This window comes from Carcharhinus amblyrhynchos, chromosome 13 (assembly GCF_965287045.1).
Source record: "Carcharhinus amblyrhynchos chromosome 13, sCarAmb.v2.hapA, whole genome shotgun sequence".
Lineage (NCBI taxonomy): Eukaryota > Metazoa > Chordata > Chondrichthyes > Carcharhiniformes > Carcharhinidae > Carcharhinus > Carcharhinus amblyrhynchos.
Window position 1 is genome coordinate 11,872,319 of NC_137336.1, and position 27,296 is coordinate 11,899,614.

Below are 27,296 nucleotides of genomic sequence, written 5' to 3' on the forward strand. Positions count from 1 at the left end.
TATTGTGGTCACTGTTCTCCTGAAGGCTGGGTAGTTTGCTGCAAACAATGGTCTGTTTGAGGTTGTGTGGTTGTCTGAAGGCAAGAAGTGGGGGTGTGGGGATGGCCCTGGTGAGATGTTCGTCTTCACCAATGATATGTTGATATCATTTGCAAAACCTCACTTACTGTACTGTCTGGAGACAATACACATCTCTTTAACCTGGGCTTAATGCTCCTTCCACTCACATTGTCGGCCACTTTAAGACTTGAACAGCAGGTTAGGTGTAAAGATTCGCATTCTAATCAGTAATCTGTAAACTGTCTGTGCTTTATATGCTCTGTCTGAGGCCAGAACTCTCCATTCACCTGATGAAGGGGCTAACCCCGAAAGCTTGTGAGTATGTTTGGTGGAGGCAGAGCTACGCGGCGACGTAAGGACATATTAGCCAATCAACGCTGCTCCGGAGTATATCCGTTGCTGACTGGTTATGCAGCTCGTCAATCAAGGCGAGAGTGAGCAGAGTCTGACTCTGATTGGTGAAGGAGGCTGTCAGTCAGGTCGGTTGCCATGGTGAGAGGCGGGCGGCTCAGGCAGGGCGCCCCGATTGGCCAATCCGACTGTCTGTCAGGCCGGTTGCCAGGGTGAGGGGGGCGGGACTGCAGTCGGGGGGGTTTGCCCCGAGGAGTCGCTCGGCCATGGTGGGGAAGCGGAGAGAGAAGGAATTGAAGATCCACTTCAGCCCGGGCTCGGTGCGGCTGCTGGAGGTAGGCGGGAGGCCGGCTCCCTCTTGGGGGGGGGGGGCGTGGCGTGGCGGCCAGGCCGCGGCCCTGTGGCGGTGACAGCGCTGCCGACTCTCGGCTCTCGATGGGGCCCCGGGCCCAGCGGAGCGGATCCAGGCCCCGATCCCGGGGCAGAATCGCAGCAGCCCGGCTGGAGTTCTGGGCTTCAGGCCTCAGTCCAGAGACTGGAGCACAAAATCCAGCCTGTGGCTTCAGTGTAGGGGCGGGGGCACCATAGAACCCCTACAGTGCAGGAGGAGGCCATTCAGCCCATCGAGTCTGTACTGACCACAATCCCATCCAGTCTCTAACACCATAATCGCATGTGTTTACCTTAACTAGTCCCCCTGACAGTAAGGGTCAATTTACCCTGGCCAATCCACTTAACCCACACGTCTTTGGACTGTGGGAAGAAACCGGAGCACCTGGAGGAAACCCAAGCAGACACGAGGAGAAGGTGCGGACTCCACACAGACAGTGATCCCAAGCCGGAATTGAACCTGGATCCCTGGCGCTGTGAGGCAGCGGTGCTAACTGCTGTGCTGCCTTATCCTGGAGAGTTGTCCACGTGGAGGTGGTTATAAAAATGGTGAAGGCTGAGGCTACAGAGGGTTTGAACATACAGATGAGAGTTTTAAACGGAGGTTTTGCCAAACTGGGATCCTGTGATAATTCAGAGTAATGGTGCTTGCAATAAAGTAGTCTAGTTGGAGAATGGGTGTGAGATTCAACTTTGTTCAAGGTACAGAACACATGGGAGAGAATTGGCACTTCCCCTTGCCTGTGGACTTTCTTGGTGTGTAAGTCAAGTTAAAGTCCAACAGGTTTATTTGGAATCGTGAGTTTTCAGAGTGCTGCGCCATCAATTAGGCGAGTGTTCATTTGCACTGCTGTCTCATCTGAAACTCATCTGATGAAGGGGCAGCGCTCCGAAAGCTTATGATTCCAAATAAACCTGTTGGACTTTAACGTGGTGTTGTGAGACTTCTTCCTGCGCCCACCCCAGTCCAGCGCCAGCATCTCCGCATCTTAGTATGCACTATCCCTGGAGCAGCATTGATTTCAACACCACCAAATAATTTGGTCATTATCCTCTTGCTGTTTATATTGGGAACGTTTGTTCATTGTACAGAACAGATGCAGCTGTCTTTATCAGTTAGGCAGAGATCAGATGTTAATGCTTAACTGTTCAGGCAGGCAACAGTCCTGAACAGATAATTGGGGCTGGGCAGGTGTGTTTAGGGAGGTCTTAATCTGATGTTGGCAAAGGAAATGGAGTAGGAATTGTCTGTTGTAATAATTAAAGTCCAGAATCTTGAGCAACAGAGTGACTGGAGAATGTGAACAGGAGAAGGCCACGTGGTCCCTCAAGCTTGTCCTGCCATTATCTCTATTTTTACCCCATTTGCTCAATTTCCTCAAAGCCTAAAAATTGATTTCAGGCTTGAATTGCGCACCTGCGCAAGGATATTTTGGCCCTGGAGGGAGTGCAGAGGAGGTTTACTAGGCTGATACCGGAGTTGAGGGGATTGAGCTATGAGGAGAGGCTGAATAAACTAGGCTTGTACTCGTTAGAGTTTAGAAGAATGAGGGGAGATCTCATTGAGACGTATAAGATGATGAATGGGATGGATAGGATAGAGGTGGAGAGACTCTTCCCGCTCAAAAAAGACAGTAGGACTAGGGGGCACAGCCTCAAGATAAAGGGGAGGCGGTTTAGAACGGAGTTGAGGAGGAACTTCTTCACTCAAAGGGTGGTGAATCTCTGGAATTCTCTGCCCGTTGAAGTGGTGGAGGCTGCCTCGCTAAATATTTTTAAGAAGCGGGTTGATGGGTTCTTGATAAGAGAGGGGATTAAGGGTTATGGGGAGAGGGCGGGAAAGTGGAACTGAGCCACAACAGATCAGCCATGATCTTATTGAATGGCGGGGCAGGCTCGAAGGGCTAGATGGCCTACTCCTGCTCCTATTTCTTATGTTCTTATGTTCTTATGTTGAATATGCTCAACAGCTGAGCATGCAACCCCAGCCCTCCAGGATGGAGAAATTCAAAGATTCACAGCCTTCTTAGCGACGATATTTCTCCCCATCTCTGTCTTTAAAGGACAATCCCTTATCCTGAGACTGTGTTTTGGACTCCCCAGTCAGAGGGAAACCACCTCTCGGCATTTATCCTATAAAACCCTCTTAGAATCTTGTGTTTCAATGTGGTTACCTCCGAGGGTTTCTGAACTCCAGAGAGTATAGATCTGTTCTACTCAATCTTTCCTCAGAGGACAACACCCATGAATTAATCTAGTGAACCGTTACTGGAGCCCTCTCTAAGGAAAGTGGAACCTTCCTTAGTGTGATCACCCTGAAGTCCTGTGCAGTTGTAACAAAGTTTTCTTACTCTTGTTCTCTAGCCTCCTTGCTTTATGATTTGATTTATTATTGTCATATGAACATAAGAACATAAGAACATAAGAAATAGGAGCAGGAGTAGGCCATCTAGCCCTTCGAGCCTGCCCCGCCATTCAATAAGATCATGGCTGATCTGTCGTGGCTCAGTTCCACTTTCCCGCCCTCTCCCCATAACCCTTAATCCCTTCTCTTATCAAAAACCCATCAACCCGCTTCTTAAAAATATTTAGCGAGGCAGCCTCCACCACTTCAACGGGCAGAGAATTCCAGAGATTCACCACCCTTTGAGTGAAGAAGTTCCTCCTCAACTCCGTTCTAAACCGCCTCCCCTTTATCTTGAGGCTGTGCCCCCTAGTCCTACTGTCTTTTTTTTTATACAGTGAAAAATATTGTTTTTTGCATGCTCTACAGACAAGGCATACTGTTCATAGAAAAGGAGGTGAAGGTGCAGAAGCTAATGTTACAATTGTAGCTAGGGTGTAGGGAAAGATCAACTTTGTGTGAGATACATCCATTCAAAAGCCGGATGGCAGCAGGGAAGAAGCTGTTCTTGAGTTGGTTGGTACATGATCTCAGATGTTTGTATCTTTTTCCCTACAGAAGAAGGTGGAAGAGAGTGTGTTTGGGGTGCCTGGGGTCCTTAATTATGCTGGCTGCTTTGCTGAGGCAGCGGGAAGTGTAGACAGAGTCAATGAATGGGAGGCTGGTTTGCGTGATGGATTGGGATTCATTCACGACATTTTGTAGTTTCTTGCAGTCTTGGGCAGAGCAGGAACCACGCCAAACCGATAGAACCAGAAAGAATGCTGTCTATGGGGCATCTGTAGAAGTTGGTGAGAGCTGTAGCAGACATCCCAAATTTCCTTAGTCTCCTGAGAAAGTAGAAGCATTTGTGGGCTTTCTTAACTATAGTGCCAGCATGGGGGGAACCAAGGCAGGTTGTTGGTGATCTGGACACTTAAGAATTTGAAGCTTTCGACCCTTTCTACTTTGTCTCCTTGATGGAGACAGGGGCATGTTCTCCACCATGCTTTCTGAAATCGATGACTATGTCCTCTGTTTTGTTGACGTTGAGGGAGAGATTATTGTTGCCACACCAGTTCACCAGATTCTTTATCTCGTTCCCGTACTCCATCTCGTTGTTTGAGATCAGACCCACTTTGGTGACATCATCAGTAAACTTGAAGATCGAATTGGAGGGCAATTTCATGCTAAAGCTGAATTACTGCGGGTGCAGGAATCTGAAACCAAAAGAAAAAATGCTGGAAAATCTCAGAAGGTCTGGCAGCGTCTGCAAGGAGAGAACAGAGCTGATGTTTCAAGTCCAGATGATCCTTTGTCAAAGCTAAAAGGCATAGAAAGTAGGAGATATTCATCCTGTGGGGTGAGGGAATGAAAGATGAGTCATAGCCACAAAAACAAGTGGAAAGGCTGCTAATGGCAGCCCATAGAGAGATTGCAAGGTGTGAATGCTCTTCCTGTTTACCTTAATTGCTGACTTTCCCTGCATGCTGTGTTTGTGAACAGGGACATGCAGATACCGTTGTACGACAAAAATTGATAGTTTTTTTAAAAGTGGTCAGAAACTGTCTTCAAGCCTCTCTGGGCTGTGCTTCATCTGCCACCTTCTTGTCCACTCACTCTTCTGTTTATATCTCCTTGCAGATTTTGTGTCCTCTTTGCAACTTACTTTCTCACCCAGTTTGTACTGTCAGCAAACTTCAACATTGTACTCGACCTGCTTTAACTAAGCTGTTGATATCGATTGTAAACAGCTGGGATCCAAGCACTGATCCTTCAGCAGTCCACCACTAACAGCGTGCCCATCTAAAAATAGCCCATTTATTCCTCATCTCTATTTTCTGTCCTTTAACTAATCCCCAATCCATGCCAATATCTTTGAATCCTTATCTTAACAGCTTTTCTTGGCACTTTATTGAAACCCAAACATAGAAAGAACAGACTTACGTTTATTTAATGTTGTTGACAACAGCAGGACATCTCAAAGCCTTTGACAGTCCTTTGAGCATTGTCACTGTTTCAGTACAGGAAAAGCAGTAGTTATGTTGCACAGTGAGTTCCCATCAACAACAGGATGGTAATGGCTAAATGCTCTTTTTTATGACGTTTATTGAAGGATCAATATTAGGCAGGACACTCTCACAAGAGGTTATTGCAGAAGGTAAGGGGGCATGGAGTTGGGGGTAGGGTGTTAGCGTGGATAGAAGATTGGCTGTCAAATAGGAGGCAGAGAGTGGGGGTTAATGGGTGCTATTCGGATTGGCGGTTGGTGACTAGTGGAGTGCCCCAGGGGTCGGTGCTGGGACCTCAGCTATTTACCATTTATATAGATGATCTGGAGGAGGGAACCAAGTGTATGGTGTCGAAATTTGCTGATAACACCAAGATTGGTGGAACGGCAAATTGTGCGGAGGGTGTGGAGAGTCTGCAGAAGGATCTAGATAGGCTGGGCGAATGGGCCAGGAACTGGCAAATGGAATTTAAATTTGGCAAGTGCAAGGTGGTCCACTTTGGTAGGAAGGACTGTTACTTACGTGGCGAAAAACTGCAGCATGCGACGGTGCAGAGGGACCTCGGGGTCCTTGTGCATGAGTCGCAAAAACCCAGCCTGCAGGTGCAGCAGGTGGTCAGGAAGGCAAATGGGATGCTGGCCTTCATAGCGAGGGGGATTGAATATAAAAGTAGGGAGGTCTTGCTGCAGCTGTAAAGGGCATTGGTGAGGCCGCAGCTGGAGTACTGTGTGCAGTTTTGGTCGCCGCACTTACGCAAGGACATTTTGGCCTTGGAGGGAGTGCAGAGGAGGTTTACTCGGTTGATACCGGAGTTGAGGGGGTTGAGCTATGAGGAGAGGCTGAATAAACTAGGCTTGTACTCGTTAGAGTTTAGAAGAATGAGGGGAGATCTCATTGAGACATATAAGATGATGAATGGGATGGATAGGATAGAGGTGGAGAGACTCTTCCCGCTCAGAAAGGACAGTAGGACTAGGGGGCAGAGCCTCAAGATAAAGGGGGGGGGAGATGCGGTTTAGAACGGAGTTGAGGAGGAACGTCTTCACTCAAAGGGTGGTGAATCTCTGGAATTCTCTGCCCGTTGAAGTGGTGGAGGCTGCCTTGCTAAATATTTTTAAGACGCGGGTTGATGGGTTTTTGATAAGCGAGGGGATTAAGGGTTATGGGGAGAGGGCGGGAATGTGGAACTGAGCCATGACAGATCAGCCATGATCTTACTGAATGGCTTATTATCTAGCTCGAAGGGCTAGATGGCCTACTCCTGCTCCTATTTCTTATGTTCTTATGTTCCCTATTCTACGTTGAAATAGTGACTTGGGAACCGTTACCTCTACCTGAGAGAGCAGGCCAGGACCCCCCGGTTTAAAATTTTTTAAAAAACTTTATTCCAACCCAATCAAGTCAAATCAAAGCCAATTCAGAGTCCCAACAAGTTGGGACATTCCCGATCCAAGCTGACAAGACAGTGCTCTCATCTCCTGTCTTGGGCTTGACCTACATGATCCAAGCTGATTGGCGTAGGTGTAGCTCCACCTCCAAGACTTGATCTAATTTGCATCTTAGCCCAAAGGCCCAGATGCCACTTTAAAAAAATTGCTTCAAATGAAGCTGAAATGTAACCTAATGACTTCAACCAAGTGCGGCATGTCAATACTACACTTGATCTTAGCCAAGAGGCCAAGAAGCAATTCTTTTCCACCTTTTTCCATTAGGAAAAAGATACAGAAGTCTGAGAAATTGCCCCTGAGTGAAGGCACCTGCAACAGTGCAGTACTCCATCAGTACTGCACAAGACTGCTAACTTAGATTTTACTACTCTTTATAGTGAAACTTGAGTCCACATATGATTCATTATCATATTGCCTGCTGTATGTGGGAGGCTTCTGTGGTCAGATTCTTTGCTCGTGAACTTTAAACTGAACAATGATCTCAACTTCAATAAAAGAAAGCTTGTTTGCAATTTAGAAGCAATTGATCAGGCGATTTATATGCTCAAATATAAAACAACCTTGGGAATCTCTCATAACTTCCTGCTTTATAGCCTGTGCCTGTTTTCAAAAGCCTGGACTCTAGCACATTTGCAAAATGTCCTTTTCAGAAATAATTCTTGTGTAAATCTTTCAAGTTTACAAGGGTGCCCTTTCTTTGTGGATTCTGTTTGAGTGCACTGGTAACGTGAGGAAAAACTCCTTAATGAAGAAAAAAAGGGTGGCACGGTGGCACAGTGGTTGGCATTGCTGCCTCACAGTGCCAGGGACCTGGGTTCAATTCCTGGCTTGGATCATTGTTGGTGTGAAGTTTCTATGTTCTTCCCATGTCTGCGTGAGTTTCTTCTGGGTGCTCCGGTTTCCTCCTACCAAAGAAGTGCAGGTTAGGTGCATTGGCCATGCTAAATTGCACTTTAGTGTCCCAGGATATGTAGGTTGCGGGGATAGGGCTTGGATGGGATTGTTGTTGGTGCAGATTCGATGGGTTGAATAGCCACCTCCTGCACTGTAGGGATTCTATGAAGTGTGTGGTTAGGATTTGGAATTTGAGTGTGGTGGAGGTTGATTCAATCCCTGGAATATTGGACAATAATCAGCAGTGAGAAAATTTGCAGGGGCTCTGGAGAAAAGGTGGGGGGAGTGCGTCTAGTTGGATAACTTTGGACACAATGTGCCAAATGGCCTCTTGTCATAGAATCATAGAATCCTGCAGTGCAGGAGGAGGCCATTTGGTCCATTGAGTTTGCACTGACCACAATCCTACCCAGGCCCTATCCCCATAACTCTGTGCATTTCCCCTAGCTAGCCCCCTAAGAGGCAATTTAGCACGGCCAACCAACCTAACCCGCACATCTTTGGACTGAGGGACGAAACCAGAGCAACCGGAGGACATGAGGAGCATGTTCAGATTCCACACAGACAGTGACACAAGGCCAGGAATCAAACCCAGGACCCGGACACTGTGAGGTTAACTGTGCTAACCACAGTGCCACCCTGCTGCCCCATATTGTAACCATTCTATGGTTGTGTACATGTCTGTACAGTAAGAAGTCTCACAACACCAAGTTAAAGTCCAACAGGTTTACTTGGTAGTAAAAGCCACTAGCTTTCGGAGCGCTGCCCCTTCATCAGATAAGTCTGTAATACAGACTAGACTCACATGTCTATAATACAGATTTCTCAAATGTAGTTCTCAACGTTTCCATAACTCTCAGTAACTTCTTCTAAAGCTGTGGAAGCAGCTCCCTCTTCCCTGCTGCAGGGTAACTCTTGGTAGGGAGTGTCCTCCCAGACTTGTCAGTTTGCCAGTAGGTAGCCTGGAGAATAACAACAGCTTCTTGCAGCAAAATCTGATAATGGATCACATGAGCAGAAATAAGGATGAATGACCAAAAGCTTGGTCCACTAATCGGTTGTAAGGCGCATCTTAGAGGAGAAACAGTGCTCTTAAATAAATAATGAACAAATGTACATGATTCAGACCTGAATATGAAAAACATCAAAGTCCAGTTGCAGCATGAATTCATGCTGGAGAGATTTAGGGAGGTTATTACAGCACTTGGGGCCCGGGCAGCTGAATACATGGCATTGTTGCCTCACTGCTCCAGGAACCCGTGTTCAATTCCAGCTTGGGTTTGCACCTTCTCCCCTTGTCTGTGTGGGTTTCCTCTCACACTCTAAAGGCATGCAGGTTAGGTGGTTTAGCAGTGGTAAATTGCCCCTTAGTGTCCCAAAGTATGTAGGTTAGGGGGATTAGTTGGGTAAATGCATGGGATTACAAGAATAAAGTGTGCGTCTGTGTAGGATACTCTGTCGGAGAGTCAGTGCAGACTCAGTGGCCAGATGGCCTCCCCCTGCATTGTATGCTTCAGTGTTGGAGTGAAGCAAGTGGGTATGAGAGGGGCTAGATTTCAAAGTGTGTAGAGACCTCAGCAGGTTGTTACAACACTAGCCACAGAATCTGAATCTTCATTGGCCTTATGTGTGATTCGTACATCTATAATGTAAAACTCTTTTGCTTCCTGTTTGCGCAGCTGACTTTCTGCTGACCTAAGCCACCATTTAGTTGCCACAACAACATCATCCTCATTGAGTGTGGGACTTCCCTGTTATAGAAAGGATATTATTAAACCAGAAAGTGTGCAGAAAAGATTTACTAGGATGCTATGGGCATTGATGGTTTGAGTTAAAAGGAGAGGCTGGATGGACTGAGATTTTTTTCCCAGCAGCGTAGGAGGCTTAGGGGTAATCGTCTAGAGATCTATAAAATAATGAAAGGCGTAAATCAGCTAGTCAATATCTTTCCCCAAAGGTAGGGGAGTCTAAAACTAGAGGGCATAGGTTTAAGGTGAGAAGAGAGATTCAAAAAAGGTTCCTGAGAGGCAGCTTTTTCTCAGTGTCTGGAATAAGCTGCCAGAGGTAGTAGTAGAGACGGGTACAATTTTATCTTTTAAAAAGCATTCAGACAGTTACGTGGGTAAGATGGGTATAGAGGGATGTGGGCCAAATGCAGGTAATTGGGAGTAGCTTAACAATTTAAGAAAAGGATGGCATGGACAAGTTGGGCCAAAGGGCCTGTTTCCATGCTGTAAACCTCTATGACTCTGTACGTTTGTGATGCTCTTCTGGTCAGCTTCTTACAACACCACTGCAACTGTTGACACAAAGGAAGGGTAAATTTGTCCATTAAATTATGGAATGCAGCTGAAATTTTAAGGATTCATCTCTCTTGTGGTACTTGCAATTTCGCATTTAACTTAAATTCACTGTTTTAAGTTTCTTGTAGGCTTGGGCAGGGTTAATTGAGCAAGTCAACTCTCTGCTGGAGAGCAGCTGAGATTATGTAAACTGGCCTAAATCTGACTCTGTAACTGCCAAATAGCAGAATCATTGAATAAAGAATGAGATCTGGTGAGGACAAGGGTTCCTTTCTGTTTTCAATTGTTATTGGCCTCCAAAGGGCAAGGAGCTGTCCACTTACAGCCTTGCTCCTCATAGTATAAATCTCTGTGATTTTCTTTGTTCTGCTATGATGAAGGATCAGCTTGTCTTGAAATGTTGGCTATTCTCTGTCCACAGATGCTGTCTAGACCTGCTGAGATCTTCCAGTATTTTCTGTTTTTGTTTAAGAAAATTAGATTGGAAAAGTGAATTATTTTTGAAAGAAGTAGCCACTTAACTTTATTGCTTGTGTTTTCTTAATTAAATCTAAGTCAAGGGCAGACAAAATATAGTTGTAAAATTAAACCGAAGTAACAGTTAATGATTTGGACTTAAATAGGGGAGCTCAAACACAGAAAGAAACACAGGGCGGCACAGTGGTTAGCACTGCTGCCTGTCAGCGCCAGAGATCTGCGTTCGATTCCTGGCTTGGGTCACTGTCTGTGTGGAGTTTGCATGTTCTCCCCATGCTTCCATGGGTTTCCTCTGGTTTGCTCCCACGTTCTGAAAGACATGCTGGTTAGGTGCATTGACCTGAACAGGTGCTGGACTGTGGCAACTCGGGAAACTTCATTGCAGTGTTAATGTAAGCCTTACTTGTGACAAATAAATAAACTTTACTTATTCCCCACAAAAGGGAAAGTTTTGAGAGAGGCTGAGGAAGTGAGAGACCTTGATGTGCATGTTTTTGAAGATAGTAAGAAGTCTCTCAACACCAGGTTAAAGTCCAACCAGTTTATTTGATAGTAATCCTACAAGCTTTTGGGGTTTGCCTCTTTATCAGGACTCACCTGATGAAGGGGCAAAGAGCCGGTGGATGTGGTCTTCCTTGATTTTCAGAAGGCGTTTGACAAGGTACCTCAAGAGGTTATTGCAGAAGGTCAGGGGACATGGAGTTGGGGGTAGGGTGTTAGCGTGGATAGAGGACTGGTTGTCAAATAGGAGGCAGAGAGTGGGGGTCAATGGGTGCTATTCGGATTGGCGGTTGGTGACTAGTGGAGTGCCTCAGGGGTCGGTGCTGGGGCCTCAGCTATTTACCATTTATATAGATGATCTGGAGGAGGGAACCGAGTGTAGGGTGTCGAAATTTGCTGATGACACCAAGATTGGGGGAACGGCAAATTGTGCGGAGAGTGTGGAGAGTCTGCAGAAGGATCTAGATAGGCTGGGTGAATGGGCCAGGAACTGGCAAATGGAATTTAGTGTTGGCAAGTGCGAGGTGGTCCACTTTGGTAGGAATAATGGTAGGAAGGACTATTACTTACGGGGCGAAAAACTGCAGCAGGCGACGGTGCAGAGGGAACTCGGGGTCCTTGTGCATGAGTCGCAAAAACCCAGCTTGCAGGTGCAGCAGGTGGTCAGGAAGGCGAATGGGATGCTGGCCTTCATAGCGAGGGGGATTGAATATAAAAGTAGGGAGGTCTTGCTGCAGCTGTATAGGGCATTGGTGAGGCCGCAGCTGGAGTACTGTGTGCAGTTTTGGGTGCCGCACCTGCGCAAAGATATTTTGGACTTGGAGGGAGTGCAGAGGAGGTTTACTAGGCTGATACCGGAGTTGAGGGGGTTGAGCTATGAGGAGAGGCTGAATAAACTAGGCTTGTACTCGTTAGAGTTTAGAAGAATGAGGGGAGATCTCATTGAGACGTATAAGATGATGAATGGGATGGATAGGATAGAGGTGGAGAGACTCTTCCCGCTCAAAAAAGACAGTAGGACTAGGGGGCACAGCCTCAAGATAAAAGGGGGGCGGTTTAGAACGGAGTTGAGGAGGAACTTCTTCACTCAAAGGGTGGTAAATCTCTGGAATTCTCTGCCCGTTGAAGTGGTGGGGGCTGCCTCGCTAAATATTTTTAAGATGCGGGTTGATGGGTTTTTGATAAGAGAGGGGATTAAGGGTTATGGGGAGAGGGCGGGAAAGTGGAACTGAGCCACGACAGATCAGCCATGATCTTATTGAATGGCGGGGCAGGCTCGAAGGGCTAGATGGCCTACTCCTGCTCCTATTTCTTATGTTCTTATGTTATGTTCTTATGAATGGGATGGATAGGATAGAGGTGGAGAGACTCTTCCCACTCAGAAAGGACAGTAGGACTAGGGGGCACAGCCTCAAGATAAAGGGGGGGCGGTTTAGAACGGAGTCGAGGAGGAACTTCTTCACTCAAAGGGTGGTGAATCTCTGGAATTCTCTGCCCGTTGAAGTGGTGGAGGCTGCCTCGCTAAATATTTTTAAGACGCAGATTGATGGGTTTTTGATAAGAGAGGGGATTAAGGGTTATGGGGAGAGGGCGGGAATGTGGAACTGAGCCACGACAGATCAGCCATGATCTTGTTGAATGGCGGGGCAGGCTCGAAGGGCCAGATGGCTTACTCCTGCTCCTATTTCTTATGTTCTTAACCTGGTGTTGTGAGACTTCTTACTGTGTTTACCCGAGTCCAACACTGGCACCTCCACATCATGTTCTTGAAGGTGACAGGATGGGTGGATGATGCGGTTTTAAAAAAAAGCAAATAGAATGCTCTCCTTAATTGGGCAAGGTATTGAATACTAATGCGGAGATATAATGATGGAACCGTATAAAACACTGGTTAGGCCACAGTTGGAATTTTGTGTACAATTCTGGTCATCACAGGAAGGATATGACTGCTGTAGAGAGAGTGCAGAGGAGATTTACAAGAATGTGGCCAGGGCTTGAGGAAAGATGGAATAAAATTGTTTTCCTTACGAGAGGCTGAGAGGTGATCTAATTTGAGATGTATAAAATTACGAGGGGAGTAGACAGGAAAGATTTGTTTCCCCCAGCTGAGGGGCTAATAACCAGGGGGCATAGCTTCCTTGTTGGTGCAGCAGTGGTTAGCACTGCTGCCTTACAGCATCAGGGACTTGGGTTCAATTCCCAGCTTGGATCACTGTCTGTTTGGAGTTTGCACGTTCTCTCCGTGTTTGCGTGGATTTCCTCCGGGTGCTCTGGTTTCCTCCCACAGTGCAAAGATGTGTGGGTTATGTTGATTAGCCATGAAAAATTGACCCTTAGTGTCGGGGCACTGGCAGGGTAAAAAAGCGGATTTATAGGGATATGGCCTGGATGGGATTGCTATTGGTGCTGACACGATGGGCCGACGGCGGCCTCCTGCACTGTGGGGATTCTATGATTTAAACCGATTGGTAGAAAAATTAGATGGGACGTGAGAAAAAACATTTTCACCCGAAATGGTAGTGGGCATCTGGAGTACTGTGTGCAGTTTTGGGCGCCACACCTGCGCAAGGATATTTTGGCCTTGGAGGGAGTGCAGAGGAGGTTTACTAGGCTGATACCGGAGTTGAGGGGGTTGAGCTATGAGGAGAGGCTGAATAAACTAGGCTTGTACTCGTTAGAGTTCAGAAGAATGAGGGGAGATCTCATTGAGACGTATAAGATGATGAATGGGATGGATAGGATAGAGGTGGAGAGACTTTTCCCGCTCAAAAAAGACAGTAGGACTAGGGGGCACAGCCTCAAGATAAAGGGGAGGCGGTTTAGAACGGAGTTGAGGAGGAACTTCTTCACTCAAAGGGTGGTGAATCTCTGGAATTCTCTGCCCGTTGAAGTGGTGGAGGCTGCCTCGCTAAATATTTTTAAGAAGCGGGTTGATGGGTTCTTGATAAGAGAGGGGATTAAGGGTTATGGGGAGAGGGCGGGAAAGTGGAACTGAGCCACGACAGATCAGCCATGATCTTATTGAATGGCGGGGCAGGCTCAAAGGGCTAGATGGCCTACTCCTGCTCCTATTTCTTATGTTCTTATGTTCTTAAATCACTCCTTTCCCTTCCTCTGCAACCTGCCTGCTGCCAATCTTTGTGCCGCTCCCTCTGTCTGCTGCCACTCTCTTCACCTGTCGCTCCTGTTTCTCTTGCACCATTGAAACCATCCTCCCTTCATCCTGGCAGCACTGTTGGGAAGGTGACTACTTTCTTTGGTTCTAGCTCGAGAACCTGAGCATTATTACCATCTATTGATAACGAGTCTGGAAGTTGGTGCAATGCGTCTTGTAGATGGCACACAGTGCTGCCACCGAGTATCTTGGTGAAGGGTGTAAATATTTAAGGTAATGGGTGAATGTTGAACAAGCTTGTCTTGTCTGGTGTTAGAACTGCACTCATCCGGGCAAATGGATAGTACACCATCTTGCTCCTGATTTAGAAATACTGGGATGTGATTTATTTGCAGTGTTTTAGGGATGCTGTTGAGGTTGGTGCAGAATCAGTGTGTTCGGTGGTGATATATCCTGTGTGAAGAAAGATCTTGATTGTCTAATGTACTGGCCACAATCTCTGCATACACTAGACTGAACATAGAACATTACAGCGCAGAACAGGCCCTTTGGCCCACGATGTTGCGCCGACCAGTTACAAAACAATGACCCACTAACCTAAACCAATCCCTTTTCGTCCATAAACCTATCCACGGATCTCTTAAACGCCCCCAAACTAGGCGCATTTACAACTGCAGCAGGCAGGGCATTCCAATCCCTCACCACCCTCTGGGTAAAGAACCTACCCCTGACATCCGTCCTATAACTACCCCCCCTTAATTTAAAGCCATGCCCCCTCGTGCTAGATTTCTCCATCAGAGGAAAAAGGCTATCACTATCCACCCTATCTAAACCTCTAATCATCTTATATGTTTCAATAAGATCCCCTCTTAGCCGCCTTCTTTCCAGCGAAAACAACCCCAAATCCCTCAGCCTCTCCTCATAGGACCTCCCCTCCATACCAGGCAACATCCTGGTAAACCTCCTCTGCACCCTCTCCAAAGTCTCCACATCCTTCCTGTAATGTGGGGACCAGAACTGCACACAGTACTCCAAGTGCGGCCGCACCAGAGTTGTGTACAGTTGCAACATGACGCTGCGACTCCTAAATTCAATCCCCCTACCAATAAACGCCAAGACACCGTATGCCTTCTTAACAACCTTATCTACTTGATTCCCAACTTTCAGGGATCTATGTACACATACACCTAGATCCCTCTGCTCATCCACACTATTCAAAGTCCTCCCGTACTATACCAGAGGCCAACGACGACCTGAAGATCAGAGCCAGAGGCTCAGCAACTACTTCTCTTGCCTCCCAGAGAATCTTGGGGTAAATCCCATCCGGACCAGGGGACTTATCTATTTTCAGACCCTCCAGAATATCCAGCACATCCTCCTTATCAACTGTAACACTGTCAATTCTACTCCCCTGCAACCCAGTGTCCTCCTCAGCTATATCCATGTCCCCCTGTGTGAACACCGAAGAGAAATATTGGTTCAATGCCTCTCCAATCTCCTCCGGTTCCACACATAACTTCCCTCTGCTGTCTATAACTGGCCCTAGTCTTGCCCTAACCAACCTTCTGTTCTTGACATACCTATAGAACGCCTTAGGATTCTCCTTAACCCTATCAGCCAAAGTCTTCTCATGTCCTCTTTTAGCCCTTCTTAGCTCACTCTTCAACTCCCTCCTAGCCAATCTAAAGTTTTCTAGTGCACTACCCGAGCCCTCACGTCTCATCCGAACATAAGCCTCCTTTTTCCTTTTAACCAACGAATCAACTTTTTTGGTGCACCACGGTTCCCTAGCCCTACCAATTCCTCCCTGCCTGACAGGGACATACCTATCACGGACTCGCAGTAGCTGCTCCTTGAAAAAACTCCACATTTCGGACGTTCCCAGTCCCTGTAATCTCCTAGTCCAACCTATGCTTCCTAATTCTCTCCTAATAGCCTCATAATTACCCTTCCCCCAGCTAAAACCACTGGCCCGAGGTTCATGCCCATCCCTTTCCATCACTAAGGTGAACGTAACCGAATTGTGGTCACTATCACCAAAATGCACACCAACTTCCAAGTCTAGCACCTGGTCTGGCTCATTTCCCAGCACCAAATCCAATATAGCCTCACCTCTAGTTGGCCTATCTACATACTGAGTCAAAAAACCTTCCTGCACGCTTTGTACAAAAACTGACCCCTCTAACGAGCTAGAGCTATAACAATTCCAATCAATATTAGTTAAGTTAAAATCCCCCATCACAATTACCCTATTACTTTCACTCCTAACCAGGATCGTCTCCGCAATCCTTTCCTCAACCTCTCTAGAACTTTAGGAGGTCTATAAAAGACTCCCAACAGGGTGACCTCTCCACTCCTATTTCTAATCTCCGCCCATACTACCTCAACAGACAAGTCCTCATCAAACTTCCTCTCTGACACTGTGATACAGTCCCTGACCAATAATGCTACCCCTCCCCCCCTTCTACCTCCTTCTCTACTCTGACTAAAACATTTGAACCCCGGGACCTGCAGCAACCATTCCTGCCCCTGCTCTATCCATGTCTCTGAAATGGCCACAACATTGAAGTCCCAGGTACTGATCCACGCTGCAAGTTCATCCACTTTATTGCGAATACTCCTCGCATTAAAGTATACGCATTTCAAACCCTGCTCCACCCCACCCCTGCGATGCTGTGCATTGCAGTCCCCATCTATGCCTCCCTCACTTTCAACCCCTCTACTCAGGACCCCACCCCCCCTCCGAATCAGTTTAAACCTCCCTGCATAGCCTTAGCAAATTTACCCCCCAGGATATTGGTCCCCCTCTGATTCAGGTGTAGACCATCCCTCTTATAGAGGTCCCACCTTCCCCAGAATGAGCCCCAATTGCTCAAGTACCTGAACCCCTCCGTCCTGCACCAACCCCTCAGCCACGAGTTCAAACTTTCCCTCTCTCTATTCCTCTCTAAACTATCCCGTGGCACAGGCAAGAGTCCAGAGATAACCACTCTATCAGACTTGGCCTTTAGTTTCCACCCCAACTCCATAAATCTCTGCTTAATATCCCCTTCCCTTAACCTCCCTATGTCATGTGTCCCCACATGAACTATAACTTGGGGTTGATCTCCCTCTCCCCTAAGAGTCCTGAATACCCTTTCTGATACATCCCGGACCCCAGCCCCTGGTAGGCAACACACCAGCCCTGAGTCCCTATCTTTACTTCCAACTCTCCTATCTGTCCCCTTAACTGTGGAGTCCCCAATCACGAGGCCCAATCTTTTACAGCCCCTAACCACCTGAGCTTTCACACTAGGCTCACCCCCAGAGATCTGCTCCCTTTGGCTATCCCCAGTTGATTCCTCCTCAACTGTAGCCTCCAGGACCGAAAACCTATTTTGGAGGGGAACAGCCCCAGGGGATTGTCCCCCCGATTGCTTCTTTCCCCTCTTCCTGGCAGTGACCCAAGACTCATTTCTAGGAGTGACTATCTCCTTATAACTCCTATCGATTTCCACCTCCGCCTCCCGAATTATGCGGAGTTCCTCTAATTCCACCTCCAGCTCCTTTACACGCTCCTCCAGAAGCTGCAATCTAACACACTTCCTACAAGTAAAATCACCTGAAACACTACTAGATTCCCTCACCACATACATCCCACAGGAGATGCAGCTTACTGCCTGGACTGCCATCCCTGAAGTAATTACCAGCAGAAAAATAAAAAATAAAATAAAAAAAAACTTCCCCCACACTTATAATTAGGTTAGAGGAGGTGGGAGGGTGGGATTCTCTACCAGTGTAGAGGATCGGGTATTCTCTCTACACTAATTATAGGGTTAGGGGCCCGAGGGAAAAAAAAACTACAACTCCCGGCAAGCGTCCTAGTGACGATTTCCGGTTTCTAACTAATTTAAAAAAAAAACCGCCGAAACTCGCGACTTTAAAACTATAAATAAAAAGTTAAACAATATAAACAGAAAAATGTGCCTTTTTGCTGCCTCCTCTCACGCCCAAAAATCGCTGCCTCTCGATACTGGGTTCCCTGGTTGGAGGTGTTCAGGAGATGGTGATGTTATCAGTGAAAGGATGGTTAGGGACTGAGTGGTTGTTGCATCTTATGTTCCAGGTGGATACATGCGTGCCGGACAGACGTGTCCTGATTACTGGGGCGACAGGGCTGCTTGGCCGTGCCGTGTACAAGGAGTTTGTGGATAATGGCTGGGACACGGTGGGCTATGGTTACAAGAGAGCTCGACCCAAATTTGAAAAAGTGAATCTGCTGGATCCAGGAGCTGTGCGGCAAATTATCCAGGATTTCAAGGTATTGGAAGTCTGCTGAGAGTTTTAAGTTTTCTTGTAAAACTATTGTTGCCTGGGAAGGGGCTTGGAAGGGGGCTATGGGGGTACTTAGTGCGGCACAGAGCCTCACTGGGGCAAGACTCAGCACAAATGAGACAGATTCTTCTGTTGAGGGATTTGCTCTTTGTAATGTCACAGATTCACATAATTATTACAGCACAGAAAGAGACCATTTGGCCCATCATGTCAACACCGGCTCTCTGAATGAACAAATTACTTGGCATCGGTAGAGCTACAACACTGGCATCTACCAGTAATGTGAAAAATTGCCCAAGTATATCCTATACACGAAAAGCAGGACACGTCCAACTAATTGTCATCCCATCAGTCTACTCTCGATCATAAGAGTCATATAGCACAAAAAGAGGCTTTTCAGCCATCATGTCTGTGCAGGCCATCATGTATCAACCTATTCTAATGCCATTTTCCAGCACTTTCTGTAGCTTTGTATGTCATGGCGTTTCAAGTACTAACCATCAGTAAAGTGATGGAAGGGGTTATCACCAGTGTTATCAAGCAGCACTTGCTTAGCAATAACCTGCTCACTGATGCACAATTTGGTTTCCGCCAGGACCACTCGACTCCTGATCTCATTATAGCCTTGGTTCAAACAAGGAGCTGAACATCAAGAAGTCCGAGTAGAACTGGGGAAATCTCTTTGCTGGTTAGACTCATACCTGGCACAAAGGAAGGTAGTTGTGGTTATTGGAGGTCAGCTGCAAGACACCACTGCAGGAATTCCTCAGGATCCCCAGCTATCTTCAGGTGCTCCGACAATAAGTTTTGTCACGTCATAGAATGAGAGGTGGAGATGTTGTGATGATTGCATAATGTCCAGCACCATTTGTAGCTCCTCACATATTGAAGCAGTCCATGTCCAAATTCAGCTAGCCCTGGACAATAGCCAGACTTGGGCTGACCAGTGGCAAGTAACCATCACACCACACAAGTGCCAGGCAATGATCATCTCCAAAAAGATAGAATCTAACTGTGGTGACTTGATACCACGAATAAGGTAGTTGAATGTGTTGTTTAAAAGAAGGAGCTTCATTATGTAAATAAATAACAAAACTTAACAGTAACTCAACAGATCAGTAATAACTATGAAAACAGGAGTATTAGTGAAACAGCTCTTGCTTGCAGAGCTCTCTCTCGCAGACTGAAAAGCCCCTGAAAGCCTGCAGGTGCTCAGAACCCTCAACAGACCCTAATAAAGCAATTACACGGGAGAAAAGGCTTATAAGAACACTCTGTACTCAACAGACACACACGCTCTTGGTGTTTGTGAAAAACTCTTCTCGTTGCAATTTCACGACCCTTGGTTTAAAATTTTTCCCAATAATCACCTTTTGTTTACTGCCAAAGATTCTGATGGAAATCTGATCATCCGGTTTGAACTGCTTCTCTTTGGTGTGGTAGTCTTGTCCCTCCTCCCGCTTCTCTTGTCTCCTGCTCAGTTTCACCCTCAGATCTGGATGAAGCAGATCCAGATATGACTTGACCCCCAGTATTTGCATCCATCCTGCACACTTAATTCATCCTTGCATTTCACATAAGGTCACAAATCATTATCTTCAAACACAGTTAGCCATTCTTGCATCAGAAATCAATAGGATAGGATTGGCTCTCTATCCATCCACTGCTTAATTTGTTTAGCACAACTGGAGATTGGGCAAGTCTGTCTTGTAAGAAAGTTACAGGAAGATACAGTACTTGGAATGACAAATCCAGTAAAGGACAATACCTCTATTTAGGTCCAGATCTGCTCCAGCACCCCCACGTTGGTTGGTGGTCTGTTGAAGGCAGGGTTGGGTCAGGTGGTATAAACTAAACAGGTGACCTTCTCTGTCAGAGGGAGTGTTGCAGGATTACCAGTGCAGGTTCCTCCTCAGATTCCACTTCACCCAGAAACCCATTTCTTCTGCCTCCAACTCAGAAACCACGCCTTCACTAACCGGAGGGGTCAACACATAGTCAGCTTTGAGTTGGTACAGACAACAGTGGTACAGACAGCCATCTCCATGGCTGGTGGTGGGCTGCTTGGGTAGGGACTCCCTGACTCTGAGATAGTTCAAATGCTTCTTTAAGGTTTTATCCTGAACTTCAACTAAATAGTGGGGGGATGTTATGATGGACACACAGGCCTAGGTGATTATCAGTAGGCCTCCCTATGGGCTTCATGGAGTACGAGCTGTCTTATTGAGTGAGTGGAGGCTTGCCCAAGGGGAAGCAGCCAGTGGAGTTTTTCTTTAAGCCTGCAACTTTACCTTGGCCAGAGGTCCCGAGGTGAAGATTACCTGACTGTCAACCATGGGAACGACCAGTTACTTTGGTTCACAGGGATTTGGTGATGGGAAACAGGCATTTGGCTGAATTACTACACAACTCTTATACATGTTGATGGTCATGTACTGCTTCGAATCTTCCTTGAGCAGGAGTTGTTGATGGGCCTGGTTCATGTCCAGCTTTGGAAGAGTCTTGCCTCCCACAAGAGTCGAAACAAATCTTCCACCCTAGTTAATGGATAAGCACCTAACTTGGAAACCTGTTTAACGGTGAGTTTGTATTCACCACAAACACACACACTACCATCATTTGTAAGGACGGGAATGATTGGAGGAAACTGAATAGACTCAGTGGTTCTCAGCCTTTGCAGCTATTCCAATTCTTCCACTTTCCTTTGGTAATTTGATGTAAAGTTCTCAAGATAATGAGAGGGCAGATTGGGTAGGTAGCGAGAAACTAGTTAAGGAATTTTGGACCAAGGAGACAGAACCTAAAAGTTAGAGCTAGAAATCTCAGGAGTGAAGGTCGAAAACACATAGCATCTTGGAATGCTCTTCACAGGCACCGATTGATGCTTGTTCAGGTGTAAGCATTCAACCTGAAATTGATCAATTTTAACCCATTATGGAGTAAGGGGAAAAGAAGAGTGTATGGCATTAGGTCACATGGATCAGCTGTTATCTCACTAAATAGTGCAGAACAGGCTCGAAGAGATAAACAGCCTCCGATTCCTATGTTTCTAATAACGTGCAAACACTAGATGTTTATTGCATGAAATTATAGATCTCCTGTGCTTTGTCACGGTAAGTTCTATGATTCATTGCCATATAGCTATGGGTAACTGCAAAGCCATTTTTTTATGGTGACCTAATCAAATTCAGTGTGCATTTCCTATTACTCCAGGATTTACAATTTTATTATCTGTCTAGCTACCCTCTAGTTTGTAGATTATAATTGTATCTACTTGACCACAAGCTTTTGGGTCAGACTACCCATGGGATATAAATCATTGTTCCACAGCTTATCGTGTAGTTTTGGGCGAGACAGTGTAGTGAATGTTTCACTCTGTATTTTAACCTGGGCAGTATCTGTCCTGAGAATGTTTGATGGGACAGTGTAGAGGGTGTTTTACTCTGTATTTTAACCTGGGCAGTATCTGCCCTGGGAGCATTTGATGGGATAGCGTGAAGGAAGTTTATTTTGGATCTCTCTAAGAGCACTGTGGTTGTATTTACATCACGTGGATTGTTCAAGAAGGCAGCTTAACAGTACCTTCTTGAGGGCAATTAGGGATAGGCAATAAATAACCAGAATTTTACCATCCTGCTCAGCAAGGGAATTGGAGCAGGCAAAGCACGGACCATGGAAAGGCCTGTTGACCTCAAGTAGGATTTTCCAGTTTCAGGGCAAGTGAGGCCGGAAAATTCCACCCCTTGAATGAATTGAAAGCAAATCTAACCTGTGACGCCCCTGCCTTTGGTGAGATAGTGTAAAGGGAGATTCATTTCCTCTATATCTAAGCTTAGATACAGTATCTGCTGAGGGAATGTTAGCTGCTGCTATCTAACAAGGAATGATTAGAAGAAAGAATGCAGGTTGTGTCCCTGTTAGCTTTATGCATTATCTCTGTTAACAAAATTGCAGATCTTTGATTTATTTTCTTTCTTGGCTTCAAGTATAATTTGTCGTCTTCCTTGATGAAGTACATGTGATTGGGTGAAATTTGCTTCATCTGTTATCCATTCTGCCATGGTTTCCCCCAAGCCCTGCCCCAAACTGTTGGTTTCTTATGTTAATAAACAAGAGTTCCTTCTCTTGCCTTCCCTGAACATTAAAATCAAACTGTGCTGTTAAAATCTGTTGGAATACCTTGATGAACGGCACTGGAAATGGGTGGAAACTTACAGCGGCTCTTGTGTTAATCCCATTACAGCCCCATGCTATTATACACTGTGCCGCAGAGCGGAGACCTGATGTCGCGGAGAGTCAGCCCGAATATACCAGGCAGATGAATGTTTGCAGCTCAGGATACATAGCCAAGGAGTCAGGTATTAAAACTCTTTGTGGGCTTGAATGCATTAAAAAAAATCCTTAGTGATTCTTACCTGAAGGGGTAAGTCTGTAAGACAGACTTGTTGAGTTCTCGGGTTTTAAAATTATTTCTTGGGGGTGTGGGCATCACTGGCAGGGTTGACATTGACTGCTTTTCCCTCATTGCCCCGAGAAGGTGTAGCACGTTTGACAAACATTCTGGCGATTAAAAGTCAACCGCTTTGATATTGGGCTGGATTCACATGTGGACCACAACTGAGTAAAGACATTGGGTTTCCTCTCCTAATCACTTGACCAACTAGAACTTTATCACAATCTGACAGCCTCACAGTCTCTTGTCCTGAAGCTGACTTTTCAATTCTGGATTTTTAAACTTGAACTCCAGGTTCTGAAACTGCAGTTGAGGGATTTGAACTCGCAATGTCCTTAACTCCATTTCGTCGACCACTCAGTTGTATCAGCACTTTCTCAGGGTAACTTAGGGTGGGCAATAAGTGTCTTGACACCCCAGCTGCATGCACACCCAAAGAACAAATAATCAATGACAAAATACTTGACATGGTGCTGGGAGCTGAATAAGCTGTGTCTCAACAAAGATTTGTGTTTTCAGAAAGAGGAAATGAGATGTTGCTCTTCCCCCACCAATGCAAAAACAAATCTCCCCGAAGTAAAATGAGTGTAATTTGACTAGATTGAAACTGCTTCTAATGTTTTTAAAAAAACTGTTGTCTCTATTCTTTCCAGCTGAAATTGGAACCTTCCTGATCTACATCAGCACAGATTACGTCTTTGATGGTTCAAAGCCTCCTTATCGAGAACATGACACTCCAAACCCCCTCAACCAGTACGGGAAATCCAAGCTAGAAGGGGAGAGGATAGTTTTACGAAACCATCCAGGTGAGGCAGGAATCCGACTCCCACTTGCAGTGTTTGTGGTTGCCTGTGGGATGCTGAGGTCAGGAATAACTGGGATATAGCAGTGATCTGACAGGGAAGAATGTTATTAATGGCTTTCTCTGCTCCTGTTGAGTAAGAACAATGAGTCTGTTCCAACTTATAATTGCAAACTCCACACACTGCCTTATCTCCTTATGCTGCAGTCTCAGAATAATGGGGTTGATCAAGTAGGACTGAGATGAGGAGAAAATTCTTTACTGAGTTGAGAATATTTGGAATGCTCCATCCTAGAAGGTTGTGGATGTTCTGTCGTTGAACATTTAAGCCTGAGATAGATTGAGTTTTGACCTGTAGAATGAAAGGATGTAGGAAATGGTGCATTTGAGATAGAGAATCAGCCATGCGTACACTGGCTGAACAGGGTCAAGGGCCAGTAGTGTCTACTGCTGCTTTTGTTTCATACACTCTTATTATTTCTTCCAAGTTTCTTCATATTACATAGGAACAGGAGGAGCCATTCAGTCTCTCCAGCCAATTTTACCAGTCGGTGATTGTGTTGTGTCTTGAACCCTCTGTGTTGCTCCAGCTGTATGTTGCCACACCATGCTCCCTGCTTCAATACTACACCTGCTCCTTTACTCTTCACACTGCTCCTTTACTCTTCACACTGCTCCTTTACTCTTCACACTGCTCCTTTACTCTTCACACTGCTCCTTTACTCTTCACACTGCTCCTTTACTCTTCACACTGCTCCTTTACTCTTCACACTGCTCCTTTACTCTTCACACTGCTCCTTTACTCTTCACACTGCTCCTTTACTCTTCACACTGCTCCTTTACTCTTCACACTGCTCCTTTACTCTTCACACTGCTCCTTTACTCTTCACACTGCTCCTTTACTCTTCACACTGCTCCTTTACTCTTCACACTGCTCCTTTACTCTTCACACTGCTCCTTTACTCTTCACACTGCTCCTTTACTCTTCACACTGCTCCTTTACTCTTCACACTGCTCCTTTACTCTTCACACTGCTCCTTTACTCTTCACACTGCTCCTTTACTCTTCACACTGCTCCTTTACTCTTCACACTGCTCCTTTACTCTTCACAATTGAGGCTGGCCCTCCAGTCATTGCACCCTTCCTTTTGCAATTTTCACACCTTCCTTCAACACCACCTATTATTCCCATCTGTGCAGCATCCAATTCCCACTTCCCAAGAGGAGAATCCTCTTGAAATTAACAGAGAGCATGGGATTGATTAAATGATTCTTTCAAGCACAGAGATTAAGGGTCGATGTGATTGACTCTATAGTGCTGGCAGTGGTTTTGTCTGTGCGATGTAGGGACAGGCTGGTACTCACACTTTTAGAGAGTGGGGAGGTGCTCACTGTCTTTGCTGTCTGAATTTCAGATGCTGCGGTGCTCCGTGTTCCACTCCTTTACGGCAAGGTCGAAAAGCTGGAGGAAAGTTCAGCCACTGCGCTGTTTGCAAAAGTGCAGTGCCACGGCGTAATGGCCTGCATGGACCACTGGGGGCAGAAATTTCCAACGCACGTCGATGATGTAGCCAGAGTGTGCCGGCAGTTGTCAGAGCGCCGACTACAGGTATGTGTAGTAGACAGCATTGACAGCAGCACCTACACTGTTAGCCAGTTTAAAGCACGTGGGTAGGTTTCACTCAAACCTGACCATCACCTGGCAGTGTTTTCCTCATTCCTAGGTGCAGGTGATCTTTAAAGTTCCAGAAACCCAGAACCATGTTTCCCCCCCTGTAGCAAGAGTGCTTCAAATAATGAGCGTGCACAAATTTTACAAAGGCCTGTCTTTGCCTGGAAGGGGTAACTTAAGCTCAGAGGAATTATTCACTTTCAAACATGTTAGTGAGAAGAGAATCTGGCCTGACTCTTTACTGCGTGCATGAGGTTTTGGATATGAAACGAAACTAGTGTTGTCCAGTAGAAATCACAGACTGGCCACCGATGTTTCTGTTTCTGTAGCCGTAGCCCATGGACTAATTTCAGTAACAAATCCCCCACACACAGTATAGGTAAATATGGTTATTTGGTTGGCTATTTATATGGTTATGGCTCATGGGTGTATCTTTTACTGAACAAATGTCTTCTGCCATTCACTAGCCAAGAAAATGAAAGAACTCCCAGCAATCAGAAAACACTCGTGTTGCTTTCTTAAGCACCTTCCCAGTCAGTGTGCAAGAAAGTTATGGTTCACACACTTGTGCTTTGAGATCTCATATTGGTACCTATTAGTCACTAACCATAAGACATAGGAGCAGAATTAGACTACTCAGTTCATTGAATCTGCTGCACCATTCAATCATGGCTGATATTTTTCTCATCCTCATTCTCCTGCCTTTTCCCCATAATCCCTGATTCTCTTATTAATCGAGAACCTATCTATCTCTGTCTTAAAGACACTGAATGACCTGACCTCCACAGCCTTCTGCAGCAAAGAGTTCCACAGATTTACCACTCTCTGGCTGAAGAAATTCCTCCTCATTTTTGTTTTAAAGGATCATCCCTTTAGCCAGAGGTTGGGCTCTCTGGTTATAGTTTTTCCTACTGGTGGAAACATTCTCTCCATGTCCACGCTATACCTTGCAGTATCCTGTAAGTTTCAATAAGATTCCCCCCCGCCCCGCCAACCTTCTAAACTCCAACGAATACAGACTCAGATTCCTCAACCGTTCCTCATACAACAAGCTCTTCATTCTAGGGATCATTCTTGTGAACCCTAATGTGAACCACTTAAGAATTCCCAGTTAGCCATGTGAGGTACGTGGCTAAGGTATTGAATTGTGGCTGAGATGACCTCCAGCTCCCAGGTGTGAAAGATTCCGAAAGTTGCAGAGTCTTTTCCTGGTCAGCATTGCAATCTTCAAGCAGAACGACTGAAACAAAATAATGGAACTGCTGGTGCCCATTTGTCATTAATGGAATCTTGCTGTTGTCATGTTCCACTGTATAATGAACTTTTGGTCAATATTTTAAATGGTTTGAACACTAGCACAGAAAATTAAAATGGCTGCTGCAGACATGTGACCTTTGGCATTTTGAGCTCCAGAGAATCCTGAGTCTCCAGCAATAATGGACATTCACAGCTAACCGGAAAGGTCACGTTCCTTTACGGATGGAGCATCGATTGAAGAACTGTAGCATTTCAGCCGACTTGTCTTTATCATACCATGGACAAAAGAGACATTAAAACTAGATGTGTGTGGATTCCCACTGACCTCCCTTTGTATTACAATGGTCCCTCATCCAAGCTAGACTGGATGGATTTTTAAAGTGTCAAATGACAACACAGGATATATAATCAACACACTCATCCTTTTTAGAAAAAGAACTTTGAACATGTCCAAGATGTACAAAGATGTGAGAAACCATTTTGTTTTATTAAAATATCAGCAAGAAGCAGCTCTGTAGAGTGAATTTCATCAGAAAGCCATCAAACCAAGTGTGAGTTATTGAAGACCGTAAGACATAGGAACAGAATTACGCCACCCGGCCCATTAAGCAACCGGGGCAATAAATCACAATGCCTTAAAAGTGGGAGAAGTACTCCCGTCAAACTGTTTCAACTTCAAGTTCACCTGAGAACCAACTTCTTGGAAATTTGGCTAGAAGACGTTTTGCAGGTACTGAGAATTCTCTTACAAGATTTTCACTTCAACTAAAGCATCAGCTCATCTAAGAAACTACACGCGTACCACAAAAAAAGAGACAATCATAATTAATATCTTACCTTCATTTATATCAAATCCTATGTGTGA

The 27,296-nt window shown here is 45.8% G+C and overlaps 1 protein-coding gene and 1 non-coding gene across 2 annotated transcripts in view; one reads left to right on the forward strand and one right to left on the reverse strand.

The window, feature by feature from the left end:
- The first annotated feature begins 642 nt into the window (after nucleotides 1-642).
- Nucleotides 643-27,296, forward strand: part of mat2b (methionine adenosyltransferase 2 non-catalytic beta subunit methionine) — a 45,082-nt gene continuing 18,428 nt past the window's right edge. Inside the window, exons 1-5 of the mRNA XM_080201293.1 lie at nucleotides 643-746; nucleotides 18,040-18,234; nucleotides 22,492-22,606; nucleotides 23,355-23,507; nucleotides 24,918-25,111. Of these exons, the coding sequence (XP_080057419.1) occupies nucleotides 678-746; nucleotides 18,040-18,234; nucleotides 22,492-22,606; nucleotides 23,355-23,507; nucleotides 24,918-25,111 (726 nt within the window). The 5' untranslated portion in view covers nucleotides 643-677. The remainder of the gene's footprint in view (nucleotides 747-18,039; nucleotides 18,235-22,491; nucleotides 22,607-23,354; nucleotides 23,508-24,917; nucleotides 25,112-27,296) is intronic.
- Nucleotides 6,692-6,885, reverse strand: LOC145352043 (U2 spliceosomal RNA). Its single transcript, XR_013888501.1, has one exon. It is a non-coding gene; the product is annotated as a U2 spliceosomal RNA (small nuclear RNA).